Source organism: Balaenoptera physalus (genome assembly GCF_965194825.1).
Source record: "Balaenoptera physalus genome assembly, chromosome: 15".
Taxonomy (NCBI): domain Eukaryota; kingdom Metazoa; phylum Chordata; class Mammalia; order Artiodactyla; family Balaenopteridae; genus Balaenoptera; species Balaenoptera physalus.
In genome coordinates this window covers 44,428,683-44,448,858 of record NC_138894.1, presented here as the reverse complement: position 1 = coordinate 44,448,858, position 20,176 = coordinate 44,428,683, and the positions used below count along the sequence as shown (strand labels likewise).

Sequence of the window (20,176 nt, the reverse complement as noted above, 5' to 3'; positions counted from 1 at the left end):
CAGCAATCAGAGAAGGAAAAGAAACAAAAGGAATCCAAATTGGAAAAGAAGAATAAGACTGCCACTCTTTGCAGATAACATGATAGTACACATAGAAAGTCCTAATATGTTACCAGAAAACTACTAGAGCTCATCAATAAATTCGGTAAAGTTTCAGGATACAAAATTAATACACAGAAACCTTGTGCATTTGGGGTTAATATATACACCACTATATATAAAATATGTAATCAACAAGGATGTACTGTATAGCACAGGGAACTCTACTCAGTATTCTGTAATAACCTATATGGGAAAAGAATTTGAAAAAGAATGGATATATGTATGTTTATAATTGAATCACTTTCCTGTACACCTGAAACTAACACAACATTGTAAATCAACTATACTCCAATATAAAATAAAAATTAAATTTAATTAAAAAAACAAAATTTTGATGAAAAACTGCATTTAAGTAATATGTTTAAATATTATAAATATTTAATAAATGTGTAAATGTTAAATATATTATTTAATATATTTAAATATAATGTGGCAACTCTGTAAATCACTCTTCTCCAAGGTTTGTTGTTGCTATTTGTTGCTTGTTTGGTAACTTTTGAACTCATTCTGTAAAGTCTATATTCCTTGTTGTGTGCAGCCACTGAAATCTCTTTTCAGTTACCTAAACAGTCATCGACAGATTGGATAAAGATTTTTAATCCTAGAACCAGTATATCTTGGAATCTTTTTGGGTGGGGGTTCTGTATGTGTGTCAGGGAACCCCTTGAATGCTCAGCTAGGCATTTTACAACTCAGCTTTAGCCTCCACTGCTTGCATGCATAGAGCCTCCAGATCAGCCAGAGGTGAGAATTTAGGTGACCATCTCAGATATTTCCTAAGAATGCATACAGTCCTGGGCATGCACACAGTAGTATACACAGTCCCAGAAAGATTTTCGAGCTTTTCAAATCTCCTATGGATATCTTATTCTCCAGAATTTCCTTTTTAGCTTTTTGGTTGGCTTATTGTTTGCTCCAGCAGTTATTTACCTTCTCAGGCAGCCAAAATCTTAAACAACTGCCTCTTAATAGTTTTCCACAAAGCACCCTGGGGAAAAGGCTTTTTCACAAAGAGTGAGCTTCCAGTCAGGTCAAATAAAGACAGGCTTACACAAGGGGTCTTCCAAGGAACCATGAGTCAAATAATGATAGTCATCTGGGATTGGGACTTTGAAGGACCTCCAATCCTGTTGTTTACTCTCTGCTGGCTCCTGGAGCTGTTGATTTTCACCAGGATTATGGGCTGTGGTTTTCAAGGCTACTGTGGAGCTGGGTGGTGGGGCAGATGGGAAAAGGGCAAGTTAAAACACTACGAAGAAGTTCCCCGGTAGTCCAGTATGTAAGACTCCACGCTCCCAACGCAGGGGGCCTGGGTTCAATCCCTGGTCGGAGAACTAGATCCCACATGCATGCCGCAACTAGGAGTTCCCATGCCACAGCTAAGAAGTCCACCTGCCACAACTAAACAGGCCGCAACAAGATCCCACATGCTGCAACTAAGACCCAGTGCAGCCAAAATAAATAAATAAATAAATATTAAAAGAACCCCAACAACACTATAGAACTTTCTGTTCTTACATGAAATTCAGTTGTTTTTCTTGAAACCCTCCCCAGATTGCTGCATTTGGTTAATTTACAGAAGTCTGATAAAGACAAAGCAATAAAGGAAACTGAGAAGGAATGGCTGGAAAAATGTTAGGAAGAAAATCATGCAAGAATGATGTCAGAGAAATCACGAGAAGACAATTTCAACATGGAGGGAGTAGTGAATAATATTTAACTACTGTTGTAAAGGTTATGTAAGTTGAGGACTTAAAAATGCCTACTCAATTTACTGTCATGGTGGGGTAGGGAGAGGGGAGTCACTGTAACATTGTGAAAACTGTTTTGGTGGAATAATTTGATAGCAGCCAGATAGGCATGGTTTGAGGAGTGAGTGAATGGGTAGTGGAACAGCTCTATGTGTTTGTTTCCCCAAGGTTCTGTATCCTTTATTTCTCATTCCTTATTTCTTTCCTTGGAAGTCTCTTCAGCTCAAATCCTGATATACGGTGCTGATCCTTCCCTTGTCTTAGATATTCAAATGATTGTGGGACAGCTTGTCTTCTAAGAGCCTTGAATCAGAATACCTGAAAGTACACCTATTTTCTTTCTTTTAAAGGTGATCTTGCTGGCCTGCAGGATGGAGTCATGTTTGGTTCTTTCCTTTACCTCTGAAGTAGATGTCTATAGGATTATCTGCCTAATACCCTTGTCCTAAAAACTGACCCCCATATCATATCCAACTGTGGGAGCCTTTTTCTTGAAGCTATGTGACCCAGCCCTCTGGCCATAGTTGATGGGAACAACTTGGGTAAGGAAACCAGCTGAATCAAAGTCCTTCTCTGGAAATTCTGGAACAAGAATGAGAATCATTTTTCCCTCTGCATGCCTCAACTAAAGGATGCAAAGTTTGAGTCCTACTGGCAAACTTGCTTACTGCCTTAAAAACTTGAAAAGATGAAAATGGTCTTTGGAGAAAGAAAATATTGAAGAAAGTCCAAACAGCTTTTAAGTTTCTGGTTCCAGCTATGTCTCACGTACACCTGTATTCCTATCCTTTGGTACTAGCATATATCCCATGATCCCAATGACATTCCTATTTTTACTTTAGCTCTTTTGAGATGGGTGTCTTTCACTTATCCTCATCCACATAAACTCACTGGTCAAGTCCTATCTACAACCTCTTTGCTCTGTGCAGACTTGACTGGAGAGTTTATTCCATTATATTTAAAATAACTACTGATAGGGAAGGACTTTTCCCATTTTGTTATTTAATTTCTGTATGTCTTAAAGCCTTTTTCCCCCTTATAGCTTTTTTCCTCCTAATTTCCTCCATTACTGCCTTCTTTTGTGTTTAGTTGATATTTTGTAGTGAAACGTCTGAATTTCCATTGTGTATATTCTATAGTTATTTTCTTTGTAGTTACAGATAACATCCTAAATTATAATAATCTGATTTGAATGGATACCAAGTTAACTTAAATTGCATACAAAACTCTACTCCTATAAGTTGTGTTCCTGTCCCCCAACTTTATGTTATTGAGGTCACAAATTACATCTTTATATACTGTGTACCTACTAACAGATTTATAATTATTTTCTATGCATTTGTCTTTTAATTCCTGTTGAAAATAAAAAGTGTAGTAAAATATTATAATAATTGTTTTTATATTTGTCCCTGTATTAATCTTTATTGGAGATCTTTACATTCTTCATATGGGTTCAAGTTGCTATCTAGGATCCTTTCATTTCAACCTGTAGGACTCCCTTTAGCATTACTTTTAGGGAAGGTAATGAACTCCCTCAGCTTTTATTTAGCTAGGAATGTCTAAATTTCTGCCTCATTTTTGAGGGAAAGTTTTGCTGGATATAGAATTCTCCATTGACATTCTTTTTTGTTTCAGCACTTTAAATATGTCATTTTATTGCCTCAGGCCTCCAAGGTTTCTTCTACTAGAAGTTTGCTGATAATATTATTGAGGATACCTTGTATATGATAAGTTGCTTTTCTCTTGCTGCTTTCAAGATGCTTTTTTCAAGCTGAAAAGCTTTAGATAGTTTGATTATAATTTGTCCTAGCATGGGTCTCTCCCCTGGTTGATTGTATTTGGAGTTCACTGAGGTTGGATTTGTAGATCCATCTCTTTCCTCAAATTTGGGAAGTTTCCGGTCATTATTTCTTCAAATAGTCTCTCTGTCTCTTTCTCACTTATCCTTCTGAGACTCCCATAGTTGTTGGTATGCTTGAGAGTGTCCCATAAGTCCTTTAGGCCCATTTCACTTAATCTTTTTTCCTTTTGCTCCTCACTCAATGATTTTAAATGTTGTATCTTAAAGTTTGCTGATTCTTTTTTTCTGTCTGCTAAATGTAAGTGGGAGCCACCCTAGTTTTCTGGAACAAAAGTGGAGTAGAACATTTATCTAAGGTGTTCACCTCTTGATAGTTACTGTTGTTATTAAATGGATCTTTGACAAGAGATAGTAATCAAAGCCAAAGGATAAGGCCTGAAAAAAAAGCTGAGAAATGGGGAGTAACAGGGTTTCAGTGAAAAAAAGGTATTTACTAGAAATGAGGCAGGGCTCAAAGGGGGAACACCAAGCTCTTTGGCTAGGAATTATCAGCTGGCCTAGGTAACCTGATCAGAATATACACAGGGCACAGGATGCATTTTGGTGAATAGTGGAGTTTCTTCATTTTTCTGAAATTTCGTGGTTATCTCTTCATATTCCTTTCACTCTTAGTAAATTTAAATAGCTTTAAAATGCAAAAATTGCCTCCATTATATCTGAAACCCTGGTGGAAAAGGCAGGGTACATGACAACTAAGGAAAATCCTGATAAAATTTGCTATGAATTAACCTCCTACTGTGTTTCCTAAATGGCAAGAGGGATGGGGATGGAGGATGTTTGTATCCCCATGATGTAACACCGCAATTCCTATTAATATGGTATGGTTTCATTATTTAGTTATAAGTGACTTATCACAAATATAAACTGTACCTACCTCAAAGAATTATGGTGAGGCTTAAATTAGTAAATGTAGGTTAACTTAGAATAGTGCATGGCCCACAGTAAGCATTCAGTAAATATTAGCTATTATTGTTTTTATTGGGATGCACATCACTATCCTTAGCAAGTAACAATATACATTGATAGGTCAACTGAAGTTACTCTTATCTAATATTATATTAATATTGAATATCCTTTATCCATTAGGAATGAAGATTTGAAAGTGGTCTATGCATCTTTTGGGTTTGATCAGTTTGGAACTTTTTCAGGGTGGGGGAGGGAGAACAAAATCATCTTTCTGGTAAACAACTGTCAGCTTTGGTATTCAGCTTTAGAGCTACCCTGGTAGTACGGCTTTGAGTCCTTCAGTACCAACTGGAAGACTGGGTCTCTGGTGGTGATGTTAGAGAGAAGCTGACAGTTGTTCCTTTTGGCTGCCAACATTACAAAAACAAAGCACAAGGGCTTCCCTGGTGGTGCAGTGATTGAGAATCTGCCTGCCAGTGCAGGGAACACGGGTTCGAGCCCTGGTCTAGGAAGATCCCACATGCCGCGGAGCAACTAGGCCCGTGAGCCACAACTACTGAGCCTGTGCGTCTGGAGCCTGTGCTCCGCAACAAGAGAGGCCACGACAGTGAGAGGCCCGCACACCGCAATGAAGAGTGGCCCCCGCTTGCCGCAACTAGAGAAAGCCCTCGCACAGAAACGAAGACCCAACACAGCCAAAATAAATTAATAAATTAAAAAAAAAAAAAACAAAGCACAAGATGATCCATCAATGGATAATCAATGTTATAATATTTTCAAGCAACTTACCAAGTGGAAACCTTACTGAAACCTCTCTGTTTTATAGGAGTTCCATGAAGAAATAAATTCTATTACAATTTCTGAGGGTCCTCTGCCTAATTTAGGAATAGGATATACCAGGAACAATAGAAATTGGGATGCCCAGAGATCAGTACTTTCAGAGTTAGTCACATTAGGATAAATTGAGTTTAGAAAAAGGAAACTCATGCTGATATTATAGTTTTTAAAGACATCATTTTTCTATATTATAAAGTTTTGAATGGACTTTTAGATTCAATTTAGGCTTTTGATTTATCTTCTTTGGAAGACTCACAGTAAAATCAATCTAGTGGCTTCTAAATTAAAAAAAAAATCACCCATCAAACCTAAATTTCACGTGAAGTACTTTGTCTGATATAGGAGGGAATTCTTCTGAGATGTGACACGTCTATGTATAAAAATAAAGGATTATATAAGTTCCTGTGTTGGTTAATTTTAATAATAGCACTAATAATAATAAACTGTTTTCCTTAAAATCTTATGAAAAGAACAATGACTTTTTAACTTTTTGCTAAGTAGTTATTAATTACTGATTATTAATTTGCATATTAACACAATTCCAAGCTAAATATCCATACTGTACTATTTACCCAGGCTTAATTCTTGTTTTTTCTAAAAAAAGACACTGTCTTCACAAAGAAAGTAATTCAAATTAACCAGCCATGCCCTACAAATGTAAATAGAAGTGATACTGAATAAGGATTGATTAAAATAAAAAGCACTTTAAAAAAACAGCATTAAATCTTACCAACTCCAGAGGTTATTGATTCTGCATCAATGTCACTAGCTCTCTTTCTTGCCACTTCAGCTAGTGCCAATTCGCCCTTATCTAGTGCAAGGTAATGGATGTCCTTTGGAAATAAAGCAAAATAAAAGATTAATCCAAAATGTATCTTAGTCAAGTTACAAAGGAGATTTTGAAAGAAAGAACTTACTGTTCTTTCAAAACAGTAACAAAAATAGATTACAAAACAGACATGGCTGATGAATATTCTTTTTTGTATTTTAATTTTCTCAGTTTTCTAGTACAAGCAAATTTTCTTGAATTGGAAATCATAGCTATAACTAGTGGCAATTATTTAAATAAATTATTTTAAGTCTTTAGGCAAAAAGACAAGCTTTTAAATCCAATGTTTGATATACTTAGTTTTGTCAGGGAATAAAAATCTTAGTGGCTATTTTCTTTAATGAAATTTTACTATCTGAGATAGCTTCTTCAAAATTCAATTGTTCATTATGATAAGCATTTTATAAGGAATATTATTACACAAATTTGTCTCTGATATTTATGTGTCTGGTACATATTACTTTGTTAATATTATTAACACTACTATTATCTTGAACTCATTCAGTCAACAAATAATCAGTGCCTATTAAGTTGTGAAAAGAGAGATCACTTACAATACCATTTCTCAACAAGCTTTCAGCCCAGTAGGGAGAAAGACAACTGTAAACAACAGTTAGTAACATAGTGTAATAGGTTTTATGGCAGAGTTAAGAATGGTGTAGACCCAAAGAGGAGGAAATGATCCTTGATCTGCATCTTGAAGGATAAATAAGAGTTATAGTAGATGGGAAAATGGAGAAAAGGCAACAGAAAATGAATGATATCTGGTACACATATGTAGAGAAGCTTGAGAAAACACAGTTCTATCAGGCAATGACAGGTCTTTCAATATGGAAGGAATCGTTGGATGTGTGGGAGAATGCAGTGGAAAATAATTCTAAAGAAGTAGACAGAGCCACAAAACAAGACTTTGAACTCTTTTTGGTACACAGGGTGACTGTTGGAATGAGAATTTTATTGCAATAAAAATGAAAAAAGAACATGAACAACAAGTTTTCAATGATGAAATATAAATGGTCTATAATCATGAAAAGGTATTTCACTGTCCTAATGTTCAAAGTTGAAAAAATGTAATTTCAAACTGGACAAATTTTTTAAAGTTCTTACTTACTGGTTGCAAAGTTTGGGGGAAAACAGGCACTTATTACATTTACTGGGAATACAGACTTTACAGAGCAGGGGTCAGTAAACTATGGCCTATAGGCCAAATATAGTCTGCCTTTTGTACAGCCCTTGAGTAAAGAATGGTGTTTATCTAGCATAATGCCCTCCAGGTCCATTCATGTTGCTGCAAATGGCAAAATTTCACTCTTACTTATGGCTGAGTAGTATTCCATTGTGTGTGTGTGTGTGTATACCACAATCTTTTTTTATGACTTTTTTTTTTTTTTTTTTTTGGCTGCGTTGGGTCTTCGCTGCTGCGCGTGGGCTTTCTCTAGTTGCGGCGAGCGGGGGCTACTCTGCGTTGCAGTGCACCGGCTTCTCTTATTGTGGAGCATGGGCTCTAGGTGCATGGGCTTCAGTAGTTGTGGCTCGAGGGCTCTAGAGCGCAGATCTCAGTAGTTGTGGCACACGGGCTTAGTTGCTCTGCAGCATGTGGGATCTCCCCGGACCAGGGCTCGAACCCATGTCCCCTGCATTGGCAGGCAGATTCTTAACCACTGGACCACCAGGGACGCCTGATATATACCACAATCTTCTTTATCCAGTCATCTGTTGATGGACACTTAGGTTGCTTCCATATCTTGGCAAATGTAAATAATGTTGCTATGAACACTGGGGTGCATGTATCTCTTCGAATTAGTGCTTTTGTTTTTTCACATGTACACTCAGGCGTGGAATTGCTGGGTCATATGGTAGTTCTACTTTTAGTTTTTTGAGAAACCTCCATACTGTTTTCCACAGTGGCTGCACCAGTCTACATTCTTACCAACAGTGTATGAAGGTTCCCTTTTTTTCTACATCCTCGCCAACATTTGTCATTTGTGTTCTCTTTGATGACAGCCATTCTGACAGGTGTGAGGTGATATCTCGTGGTTTTGATTTGCATTTCCCTGATGATTAGTGATGATAAGCATCTTTTCATGTGCCTGTTAGCCATCTGCATTTCCTCTTTGGAAAAATGTCTATTCAGTTCTTCTGCCCATTTTGTTGATCAGGTTGTTTGTTTTTTGATGTTTAGTTGTATGAACTATTTATATATTTTGGATATTGACCCCTTATCAGTCATATCATTTGCAAGTATTTTCTCCCATTCAGTAGGTTTTTTTGTTTTGTCATTATGCTAAGTGAAATAAGTCAGACAGAGAAAGACAAGTACTGTATGATATCACTTACATGTGGAATCTAAAAAATACAACAAACTAGTGAATATAACAGAAAAGAAGCAGACTCACAGATATAAAGAGCAAACCAGTGGAGAGGGAAGAAAGAGCATTATAGGCATAAGGGATTAAGAGGTACAAACTATTAGGTATAAATTAAGCTGCAAGGATATATTGTATAACACAGGGCATATAGCAAATATTTTATAACTATAAATGGAGTATAACCTTTAAAAATTGTGAATTGCTATATTGTACACCTGTATATATAATACTGTACATCAACTGTACTTCAATTTTAAAAGAAAATGGTGTTTACATTTTTAAATGGTTGGAAGAACTGTGCTCAACCACTCAACTCTGAATGGCTTTGGAATTACCTTATGCTGAAGACTTGAAAGTGTTTCAATCTGAAACTATTATAAGCAAAACAGTACTTATATGTGAAACTTATATTGTGATAAAGTCATTTCAGTGAGAACTAACATTGTTTGACTTGCAAGTAATAGGCTGTGTTATAGGCTGTGTTAAACACTTCCTGCACTGTCAAAAGTTAAAAAAAGAAGTGAGATCTCCATTCCTATACAAATTCCCAGCAATATATTTCAGCCCACAGCAGCATTTTTCAACCTTGATACAAGTGCAAAGGTAATGTCCATATTCCAAAGTCTATTTAATGTTGCAATTACAGAACTTTAATAGGAAGTAATTAATTTGCAATGTAGTAACATGTTAAAAGGCAGTCTAGCCTTTAGCTAATAGAATTGTAAAAATGCCTTCTGATCGGTGAATATGTGCAATTAAACCATACGCTCATGGACTGATATCAATATTTGGCAGTACTTATCTATGAGGAAAGAAATTTGCAAAGTTGAAAATACATAAAATCTCATCATAGATCAGTATTCACAGTGAACATTTGCAACAGATTTTGTTGTTAAGGAAAACCACCTTTCAACCCTCATTAAGAGAAATGTTATCCCCCCGCAAAAGAATTCCATTATTCACATCTGTAGAACTTTATTATGAAAACTGTACTCAATTAATAGATTTTTAATTTTATCAATAAAAATCTATGGAAATTTGTTTTCTCAAGTACCTAAATAATAACCTCAATTTTTCCTTTTGGGCCACAAGCCTATAATATTTGCTATTTGGTCCTTTATGGAAAAAGTTTGATGATTCCATATTTTAATAATACATCAGAATTTAAATTTGCATATATATACTTTTATAAAATCTTCTTAAGGAAATGATGTGACCAATCTTATGTCCAAGATTGGTGATGACAGCAATACTTATTTTTTCTTTAAGACTATTTTTTTTTTTTTTGGCTGCACCATGCAGCATGTGGAATCCCAGTTCCCCAACCAGGGATTGAACCCAGGCCCTTGGCAGTGAAAGCATGCAGTCCTAACCACTGGAACACCAGGGAATTCCTGACAGCAGTACTTACAACGATAAAAAATCGGAAGCAACTTAAATGTACATCAACTGAAAAAATCATATTGTTTTTCTTTTTTAATCCAAGAGTGGCATGATACTTTCATAACAGATCCTTATATTCAATGAAGAAATTAGCAGTAATTTAAAAATATATATACTCCCGTATTCAGTTTGCTAGTATTTTATTTAATACTTTTGCATTTATGTTTTTTTTCATTGAGGTATAGTTGCTGTACAGTATTATGTAAGTGCATCTGTGTTCTTAAGAAATTCTATCACTTTACTTGCACTTGACTGCTAACAAGCCCTCAACTGGTATCAAGGTTATACTAGCCTTATAAATAAGCTAAGGCAGCTTTTTTTCCTATCTTCTTGTCTCTGGCAAAATTTGTATGTGATTCTTCACTGAAAATAAGCAAAAGATATACAATGCATTTAAGAAGAAATTACCACCCATTACTGAGTGACATAAATGAACACCTGATTAAAATACAGATATACACCTGCTTATGGCTGAAAAGACTATATATCATAAAGATATCAATTCTGACCCCAAATAATCTTTAAAATTCAGTGGAATTCCAATCAAAATCCCTTCAAGATTTTTCATGGAACTTGACAAGCTTATCTTAAAATTCATATGTGAAAGTAAATGGTCAAGAATATCTAAGACTTATTCTAGTTAACATTAAGACTATATAATAGCACAAGTATATAGGCATATAAATCAATGAAAAAGAAAGTTACCCATAAAAAATATCAATTTTTTTGTGAGTTACTAATGTTAGTACTTTATGTTTAACAGTGATGTAAGTGTTGGCTATAAGATCTGTGGTCCACAAATTATTTCTGGAACATATTCTCTCTCTCTCATTCTTCCTTAATTCTGTGATTTCTACTCTTAATTTTTAAACTGTTATAGGGAATTTGGGGTCATTAATTTCAAGAAGGTAATAAGGCTTAACAGTTCTTGAGTTGATATTATATCTGTACCATGAAGGTTTTCATTTCTTAATCTTTCTGTGGACCGTCTCACTATTCATATATATGAATGTAGTTTTTAGTAAAATGCAGTAGAGAGTATATTTCTGTAACTCCATACCTCTCAGTTTGAGACAGTTCATGCATGAATCTTTACAGTGTGATAAAAGACATCTAGTATCTAGTATCTATATCACCCCCCAATTGGCTATCCTCTAGATATATTTATTTTTTAACTTTTAGTTTTAGTGTTGCAATTTAGTTTAAATGTTGGATATATACAGTTAAATATGTTCCTATACCCCTGGGAAATGGTCATATTCTAAATAAGTCAAGAAAGTAAAAGCCACTTGGCTTTATATTTCATTTTCATGTCTTTTACTTGATTAGGACAGCACATACAAGAATAGAGAACATGCAGTAAAGCTGGTTGAGACTAAGGGTAAGGTACTGTTAAATGATATTATATTAAACACACTGCAAGAGACCACTACTGGGAAAATCATGCCCTTCTCATCTTGACTTTAAATTAAATTAAATACTTATTAATCAAAAATTATTCCACAAATAATTATGGAGTGTTTACTACGTTCCAGATACAGAGGTAAATTTACTACAAAGTTTATAAAGCTTAAGCTTTTCTGCCTCTTATTTGTACATATCTTTCCCAGTACCTAATTTTGTACTTGAAATGTTAAATTATTTTTTTTTAACTTTCTTTTTTAAATTGAAGTATAGTGGATTTACAATATTATAATATTTTCAGGTGTACAGCATAGTGATTCAGTATTTTTATAGATTATACTCCATTTAAAGTTATTATAAAATAATGTCTATATTTCTCTGTGCTGTATAATATATCCTTGTTGCTTATCTCTTTTATACATAGAAGTTTGTATCTCTTAATCCTATACCCCTATCTTGACCCTCCCACCCTTCTGTCTCCCCACTGGTAACCATTAGTTTGTTTTCTATATCTGTGAGTCTTATCCTGTTTTGTTATATGTATTTGTTTGTTTTATTTTCTAGATTCCATATCTAAGTGATAATATACAGTATTTGTCTTTCTATGACTTATTTCACTAAGCGTAATATTCTCTAGCTCAATTAAATTATTTTCCTTCAGAAGTATAAGTTTCAAGCCCCGTAAAACATGTATCTACCCCCTGATGCCCATCCATCAAGGTTTTCACATACTAGTGAACTGTGTTACCGTACCATGTTTAGATGTTTAGAATCATGTGTCTCGGAGGCACATGGCACAAGGAGACACTGTAAGTTGTACAGTCCTTTTTTGTTTCCTTGGTCTCTTTTTGGAGACTTATTGTATAAGATTAAAATGGCATGTAATGGGTCTAAAGAGATAACATAGATGACAACAGATTTGAAAAGTGTCATATTGATAAATCCCAACCTTTACTGCCACCCATTCAGGATTACCTAGTTAGTGAATGATTTTATTATAAAAGTGTTACTAATGTGGAAGCAAGTTTCCAGAAAAATATTCAGAAGAATGAACTATTTAGTTTCTGTCATTCTCAGTGACAATTTTTAATTTACCGTTTGCCAAACTGACTTATATTAGTAACATCTTTTAGCACTATTAAGTGAAATTGGCTTCCACTGAACAAAAGATGACAAACACTGATAGTCTTTGGCTATGATCCACGTTTAAAAATTTACACATATCCTCTCTGTATCATCTAAGATCTGGAATAAAAGACTTGTTATTACTGGGAGCTCATTACCTTTCACAGGTGATATTTAATGTACTACTATAATGAATATGCAGATTTACAACAAAAAGCATTTAAAGCTAAGGAGTTCCCTGGTGGTCCAGTGGTTAGGACTCGATGCTTTCACTGCTGAGGGCCCGGAATCAGTCCCTGGTCGGGGAACTAAGATCCTGCAAACCGTGCAGCACAACCAAAAAAAAAAACTATTCAAAGCTAAAAAAAATCCTGAGTAGATTTTCATCTTTAAATCATACTTTGGACTAGTCATTGACAGATAAGTTTAACTATTATAACATATTGATGTTGTTATAACCTTTTCTAATTTTTGTTATGCTTTTGGGGATTAATAGGTTTGTATGAGATAACAGAAGCACTTACAAAGACATGCAACAGCTTCTACACATTTAAGACTACCATGTTCTGGCCCTCCCTGCTATAATATTTTACTTAGTTCAAATCAGTTGATAATATAAAATTTAAATTCATTAAGTACAAGCTTTGCAGCTTTAAGCCTTGTCCAAACCTGCTTTCAGAACATTTAATTTCATGCTGCTTTATTTCAAGTAAAGATAAAGTAAAATGTTGATACACTTCTTTTTGTACTTATTTAAAATAACATTTCTTTTCATAGGACAAATCTGGTTAATAAGAAATTTTAAGAATTAGGAATAAAATATTTCTGATAATGTGTTGATATTTTAGAAATGTCATATTTGTAGATTTGAGGGAAAAGTAACTTTCAAGATAAGGAAATCTATAAAATAATTTATCTCATAGGTACATTTATATTAATATAAATTTTAGTAATCAGTTCTTAATGTCTACATGAATAACTACATAAATAATCTTTCTTATATAAGAACAATGAATAATTAAATGTGAAAATATATGCGAACAATTTAGATTTTGTTACCAAATGGAGAATTTACTTGGAATGACACTTATTTTCATGTTAGAATAAGTTTTAAAGTTTTTAATTCATAAATAAAACCTACTGCTTCTTTTTAGGAGTTATATTTTTGGCTTGTTTGAATTTTGTCCCTGGAGCTACTGGTTTATTTAAATTCATCTATTTTAGTGAATTCAATTTTTTCAGTTTATTCACGTTCACTGAGTTTTCATGTTTATTGCACTGTTGTATATATTATTATCATACTTTTTAAAAGTCTTCTGATCATTTTATATACTGCTATATAGAATGATCAGAGTTATTCCCAGGATATTATAACAAAATTAAGTTACTATATACAGAAAACCCTAAAGACTCACAAAACTACTGATAAATGAATTCAGCAAGGTAGCAGGATACAAGATTAACATACAGAAATCAGTAGAGTTTCTTTACACTAACAATGAAATATCAGAACGGAATGTAAATAAACAATCCCTTTTAAAATAGCATCCAAAAAAAAACAACTTAGGAATAAACCTCACCAAGGAGGTGGAAGACTTACTTATATGCTGAGAACTACAAAACATTAGTAAAGGAAATTGAAGATGATTTAAAGAAATGGAAAGATATGCCATGCTCTAAGATTGGAAGAATTAAAATTGTTAAAATGACTATTCTACCCAAAGCAATCTAAAGATTTAATGCGATCCCTATCAAATTACCCATGACATTTATCACAGAACTAGAACAAATAATCCTAAGATTTATATGGAAACATAAAAGACCCAGAATTGCCAAAGCAATCCTGAGGAAAAATAACCCTCCCAGACTTCAGACAATACTACAAAGCTACAGTAATCAAAACAGTGTGATACTGGCACAAAAACAGACATATGGATCAATGGAACAGAAAGAGAACCCAGAAATAGACCCACACACGTAAGTTCAATTAATCCTCAAGAAAGGAGGCAAGAATATACAAATGGGAAGACACAGTCTCTTCAGCAAGTGGTTTTGGGAAAGTTGGACAGCTGTATGTAAATCAATGACGTTAGAACACACCCTCACACCATACAAAAAAATAAACTCAAAGTGGCTTAAAGACTTAAATAAAAGACATGACACCATAAAACTCCTAGAAGAGAACATAGGCACAACATTCTATTACATAAATCATACCAATGTTTTCTTAGGTCAGTCTCCCAAGGCAATAGAAATAAAAGCAAAAATAAACACATGGGACCTAATCAAACTTACAAGCTTTTGCACAGCAAAGGAAACCATAAACAAAACAAAAAGACAACCTACAGACTGGGAGAAAATATTTGCAAATGATGCAACCGACAAGGGCTTAATTTCCAAAATATATAAACAGCTCATACAACTCAATAATGAAAAAGCAAACAACCCAATAAAAAATGGGCAGAAAACATAAATAGACATTTCTCTAAGGAAGACGTACAGATGGCCAACAGGCACATGAAAAGATGCTCATCATCGCTAATTATCAGAGAAATGCAGATCAAAACTGCAATGAGGTACCACCTCACACCAGTCAGAATGGCCATCATTAAAAAGTCTACAAATCATAAATGATGGAGAGGATGTGGAGAAAAGTGAACCCTCTTACACTGTTGGTAGGAATGTAAATTGGTACAGCCAATATGGAGAACAGTATGGAGGTTCCTTAAAAAACTAAAAATTGAGCTACCATATGATCCAGCAATCCCACTCCTGGGCATATACCCAGACAAAACTATAATTAGGAAATATACATGTGCCCCCTATGTTCACAGCAGCACTATTTACAATAGTCAAGATATGGACATAATCTAAATGTCCATCGATAGATGAATGGATAAAGAAGATGTGGTATGTGTATACATATGTGTATGTGTATGTGTATATATATACACACACACAATGGAATATTACTCAGCCATGAAAAACAATGAAATAATGCCATTTGCAGCAACATGGATGGATCTGGAGATTATCAAACTAAGTGAAGTAAGTCAGAAAGAGAAAGACAAATACCATATGATACCACTTTATGTGGAATCTAAAATATGACACAAATGAACAAATCTATGAAACAGAAACAGACTTACAGACATAGAGAACAGACTTGTGGTTGCCAAGGGGTGGGGGGGGAGGAAAGGATTAAGAGTCTGAGATTAGCAGATTCAAACTATTATATATAGGATGGATAAAGAACAAGGTCCTACTGTATAGCACAGGAAACTATATTCAATATCTTGTGATAAACCATAATGGAAAAGAATATGAATAAGAATATATATGTATAACTGAATCACTTTGCTGTACAGCAGAAATTAACACAACATTGTAAATCAACTATGCTTCAATAAAATTAAAAAAAAAACATCAAGTTGCCAAACAATGTTTTAATGCTACTAAAACACTAAAACAGAAGTTTTATTTAAAAACAGGGGTATAGATGAATATATATGCATCTTTAGTTATATATATATATATATATATACACTATATATATATATATATATATATATACACACACACACACTATAAATGAAGGATAAAACCAAAAGTGATGACCTCACTTTTGGTGAGAAGGACTAAGAAAATGTGACCCTAACCAGGAGAAAAAATGGTCACTTGAAACAGACCCAAATGAACTAATGGTTTACAGGAAACACAGGAGACAGAGGAACATATTAATAAGCACTCCAAAGATATGAGGTTGGCACATGTCAAAATATGAGAAACTCTATAGGGCAAATGGCTCAGTTTATTCTACAGCACAACTGCAAAAAAAGTGGGGAAAAGAGAGGTAGCCGGAACTCAGATTAAAATAAACCACTGAGGGACTTCCCTGGTGGCACAGTCGTTAAGAATCCGCCTGCTAGTGCTGGGTACATGGGTTCAATCCCTGGTCCGGGAAGATCCCACATGCCACGGAGCAACTAAGCCCATGTGCCACAACTACTGAAGCCTGCGGGCCTAGAGCCCATGCTCCACAACAAGAGAAGCCACTGCAACAAGAAACCCGCGCACCACAACAAAGAGTAGCCCCAGCTCACCGCAACTAGAGAAAGCCCACGCGCAGCAACAAAGACCCAACACAGCCAAAAGATATAAATAAATAAATATAAAAAATTTGAAATAAATACGAAAAAAAAATAGACTTTAAACCACTGAGACACATCAATCAAATGAAATGTTGGACCTGGTTGATCCTGAGATACAACTACCTTTTAGATTTTTAAAAATAAATATTTCTGGAGATAACAGAGAAATCTGAACATGAACTGGATTATTTGATGATATTAAGAAACTAAGGGGAGGGACTTCCCTGGTGGTCCAGTGGTTAAGAATCCACACTGCAATGCAGGGGATGCTGGTTCCATCCCTGGTTGGGGAACTAGGATCCCACATGCCGTGGGGCAATTAAGCCTGCGCGCCACAACTAGAGAGTCTGCATGCCGCAACTAGAGAGCCGACGCACTCTGGAGCTTGCACCCCACAACTACAGAGCCCACTCGCTCTGGAGCCCGTGAGCCACAACTACTGAGCCCACGCACCACAACTAGAGAGAAGCCTGTGTACCATGACAAAAGAGCCCGCGTGCTGCACCTAAGTCCTGATGCAGCCAATAAATAAATAAAATAAGTAAGAAACTAAGAGGAATTTCTTTAGATTTGATAATAGTATTGCAATGACGTTTCTTTAAAAAAAAACAAAACTCCTCTTTCAGAGATACATAATGAAGCGTTTAAAGTAAAATAATATGTTGCTTCAAAATAATCCAAAATGGGATGTAGGGTGGTTGGAGATATAAATGAAAACTGTTTGGTCATGTATAGGTACTTGTTGAAGTTAGGTGATTGGTATATGGCAATTCATTATTTTATTCCCTCTGTTTTTTATCCATGATAAAAATAAATAAATTCAAAACAAAATTAATAGTATCATCCTCTTTAAAAACAAATTTCCTTTGCCATAATTATGTCCTTTTCAATCCTAATTTATGTGTGTGTGTGTCTTCTTTTTCTATGCCTTGATGATATTTTTCTAAACTATTATCTTACAGGTCTTTTCTAGAAAATGGCTTTGATTTTATTGAGAAATTCTACTTTAAAAAATTTAATTTCTTCTTTTATCTTCATTAATTTCATTTCTCTACATTCTTTGGATTTATTTGTCCTCTTGAGATGAAAGCACAGGTCATTTATTTTCAATCTTTTAAAAAAAATAATGAATTTAAGGCTATGAAATTTCTTCTGAGTATTACTGCTTTGGCGGCAAGCCACAGACCTTGATATGTAATATTTTCATTGTCATTAAGTTATAAGTTTATAATTTCCACTTTGAGATCACCTTTAGCCGAAGAGTTATTAATAAGTATGTTGTTAAATGTGGGGGCACATAATGTTATTTTTTATCAGGGTGATCTTTTTTTAAACATTTATTTATTTTATTTATTTATTTTTGGCTGTGTTGGGTCTTCATTGCTGTGCACGGGCCTTCTCTAGTTGTGGTGAACGGGGGCTACTCTTTGTTGTGGTGCACAGGCTTCTCATAGCAGTGGCTTCTCTTGTTGTGGAGCATGGGCTCTAGGCACGTGGGCTCAGTAGTTGTGACTTGTGGGCTCTAGAGTGCAGGCCCAGTAGTTGTGGCGCACGGGCTTAGTTGCTCTGTGGCATGTGGGATCTTCCCGAACCAGGCCTCCAACCCGTATTCCCTGTATTGGCAGGTGGATTCTTAACCACTGCGCCACCAGGGAAGTCCTGGGGTGATCTTTTTGTAGTTAATTTTCACTTTTACTGCACAGAAGTCACTGAATATGATTTCTGTGGTAGAAATATTTGGAATATGTTGATATTTCCTTGGTGGCTTAGATATGATCATTATTTAAAATGAGTGTTATTTTATTAATAACATGCATTCTGTTTATTAAACATATCTTCATTAGGTCAGGTTTTCTAATTGTTATTAAAATCCTTAATATCCTTACTGTTTTTTTCCTTCTCAGTGTATGGTTTTCAGAGAAGGGTGTGTTAACATCCTGCACTTTGTGGATTTTTCAATTTTTCTTGAAGGTTTTTTTTTTTAAGAATATATTTTGGAGCTCTGTAGTTAAATGAATAGTGCTATCTCTACTTGATGGATTACTTCTATAATTATCAACTATATTATTATAAAGGATCTCTCTGTATTAGTTATCAATTGCTGCACAACAAATTACCCCCAAAGTTAGTAGCTTAAAACAATAAACATCAATTATATCATAATTTCTGAGGGTCAGGAATCCAAGAAGACTTAACTGGGCAATTCAGACTCAGGGTCTCTCATGAGGTTGCAGAAAAGATGTTGGCCAGAGGGGCAGTCATCTGAAAGTTTGTGTATGAAGGCCCTGCTGCTAGATGGCTCATTCACATGGCTGGCAAATGCAGTTCCTTACCGGCCATTCATAAGACGCATCTGTATCTCACTGCATAGGCCTCTCCATAGGGCTGCTTGAATGTCCTCATGACATGGCAGCTAGCTTCCCCCAGAGCAAGTTATCAGAGAGAAAGGGGCAAAAAGGAAGTCACAACACATTTTATTACCTAGTTTCAGAAGTCATACTTCATAGCTGAAGTGAGTTACCAGGTCCAGATCACATCAAGGGGATGAGAGGATAAGGCACCACCTTTCGAAAAGAGGAGTATCAAAGAATTTGAGCACATGCTTTAAAAGTACCTCACCTTCTTTTTCCCTTTTAATACTTCTGTCTTCAGATATTTTCTTCTGACAGTTGGTTTTGGAAGCATTTATTTATATATATTTTTATATATTTATATATATTTTATTTATATATATTTTTATTTTTTATATTTATATATATTTTATTTATATATATTTTTGAACCATGTTATTTTGGGTTTGGAGTGTTTTATATATGCAACACATACCTGGATATTTAAAAATCCAATTTTGTGGTCTCTGATTTTCAGTAGGTGAACTTAATTCATTGACATTATAATTACTGATGCTTAGACAGTCTTGCCAGCTTATTTTTTACTTTCTATTTGCCATACCCTTATTTATTTCCTTTTGATTATTTCCTATTTGTTCTGCAATAATTTATCAAGTCTTCTATTTTGTGTTTTTCTTATTTACTGATTCTAAAGTTACGCCATTTGTATTGGTCTCTTAGGGCTGCCATAAGAAAATACCAAAGGCTGGGCACATGAAACAAGAGAAATACTATTTTCTCACAGTTCAGGAGGCTGGAAGTTCAAGAGGAAGCTGCTGACAGGTTTGGTTTCTCCTGAGGCCTCTCTCATTGGCTTGCAGGTGACCACCTTCTTGCTGGATTTGCCGCTGTGCACATGCATCCCTGTTGTCTCTTCCTCTTCTTATAAATACACCAGTCATATTAGATTAGGGCTCCACCTCCATGACCTCACTTAACCTTAACTATATCTTTAAAGGCCTCACTTCCAAATACGGTCACATTAGGGGTTACAGCTTCAACATATCG

At 34.9% G+C, this 20,176-nt stretch overlaps 1 protein-coding gene across 27 annotated transcripts in view; it reads right to left on the bottom strand.

Annotated features, from left to right (window-relative positions):
• The window catches only part of WDPCP (WD repeat containing planar cell polarity effector), a 420,975-nt gene that overhangs the window by 156,769 nt on the left and 244,030 nt on the right, over positions 1 to 20,176 (bottom strand). For 25 of the 27 annotated variants that reach the window (XR_014253957.1, XR_014253958.1, XM_082426596.1 and 22 more), the window contains one exon: positions 6,188 to 6,290. Coding sequence is in view for 25 of the 27 variants with exons in the window: in XM_082426596.1 (XP_082282722.1) it covers positions 6,188 to 6,290 (103 nt within the window). In the remaining 2 variants the exon portion in view is untranslated. Of the gene's footprint in view, positions 5,828 to 6,187; positions 6,291 to 7,670; positions 19,343 to 20,176 lie in introns of those variants that run through there. The other 2 variants (XM_082426582.1, XM_082426593.1) reach the window with 2 other exon arrangements.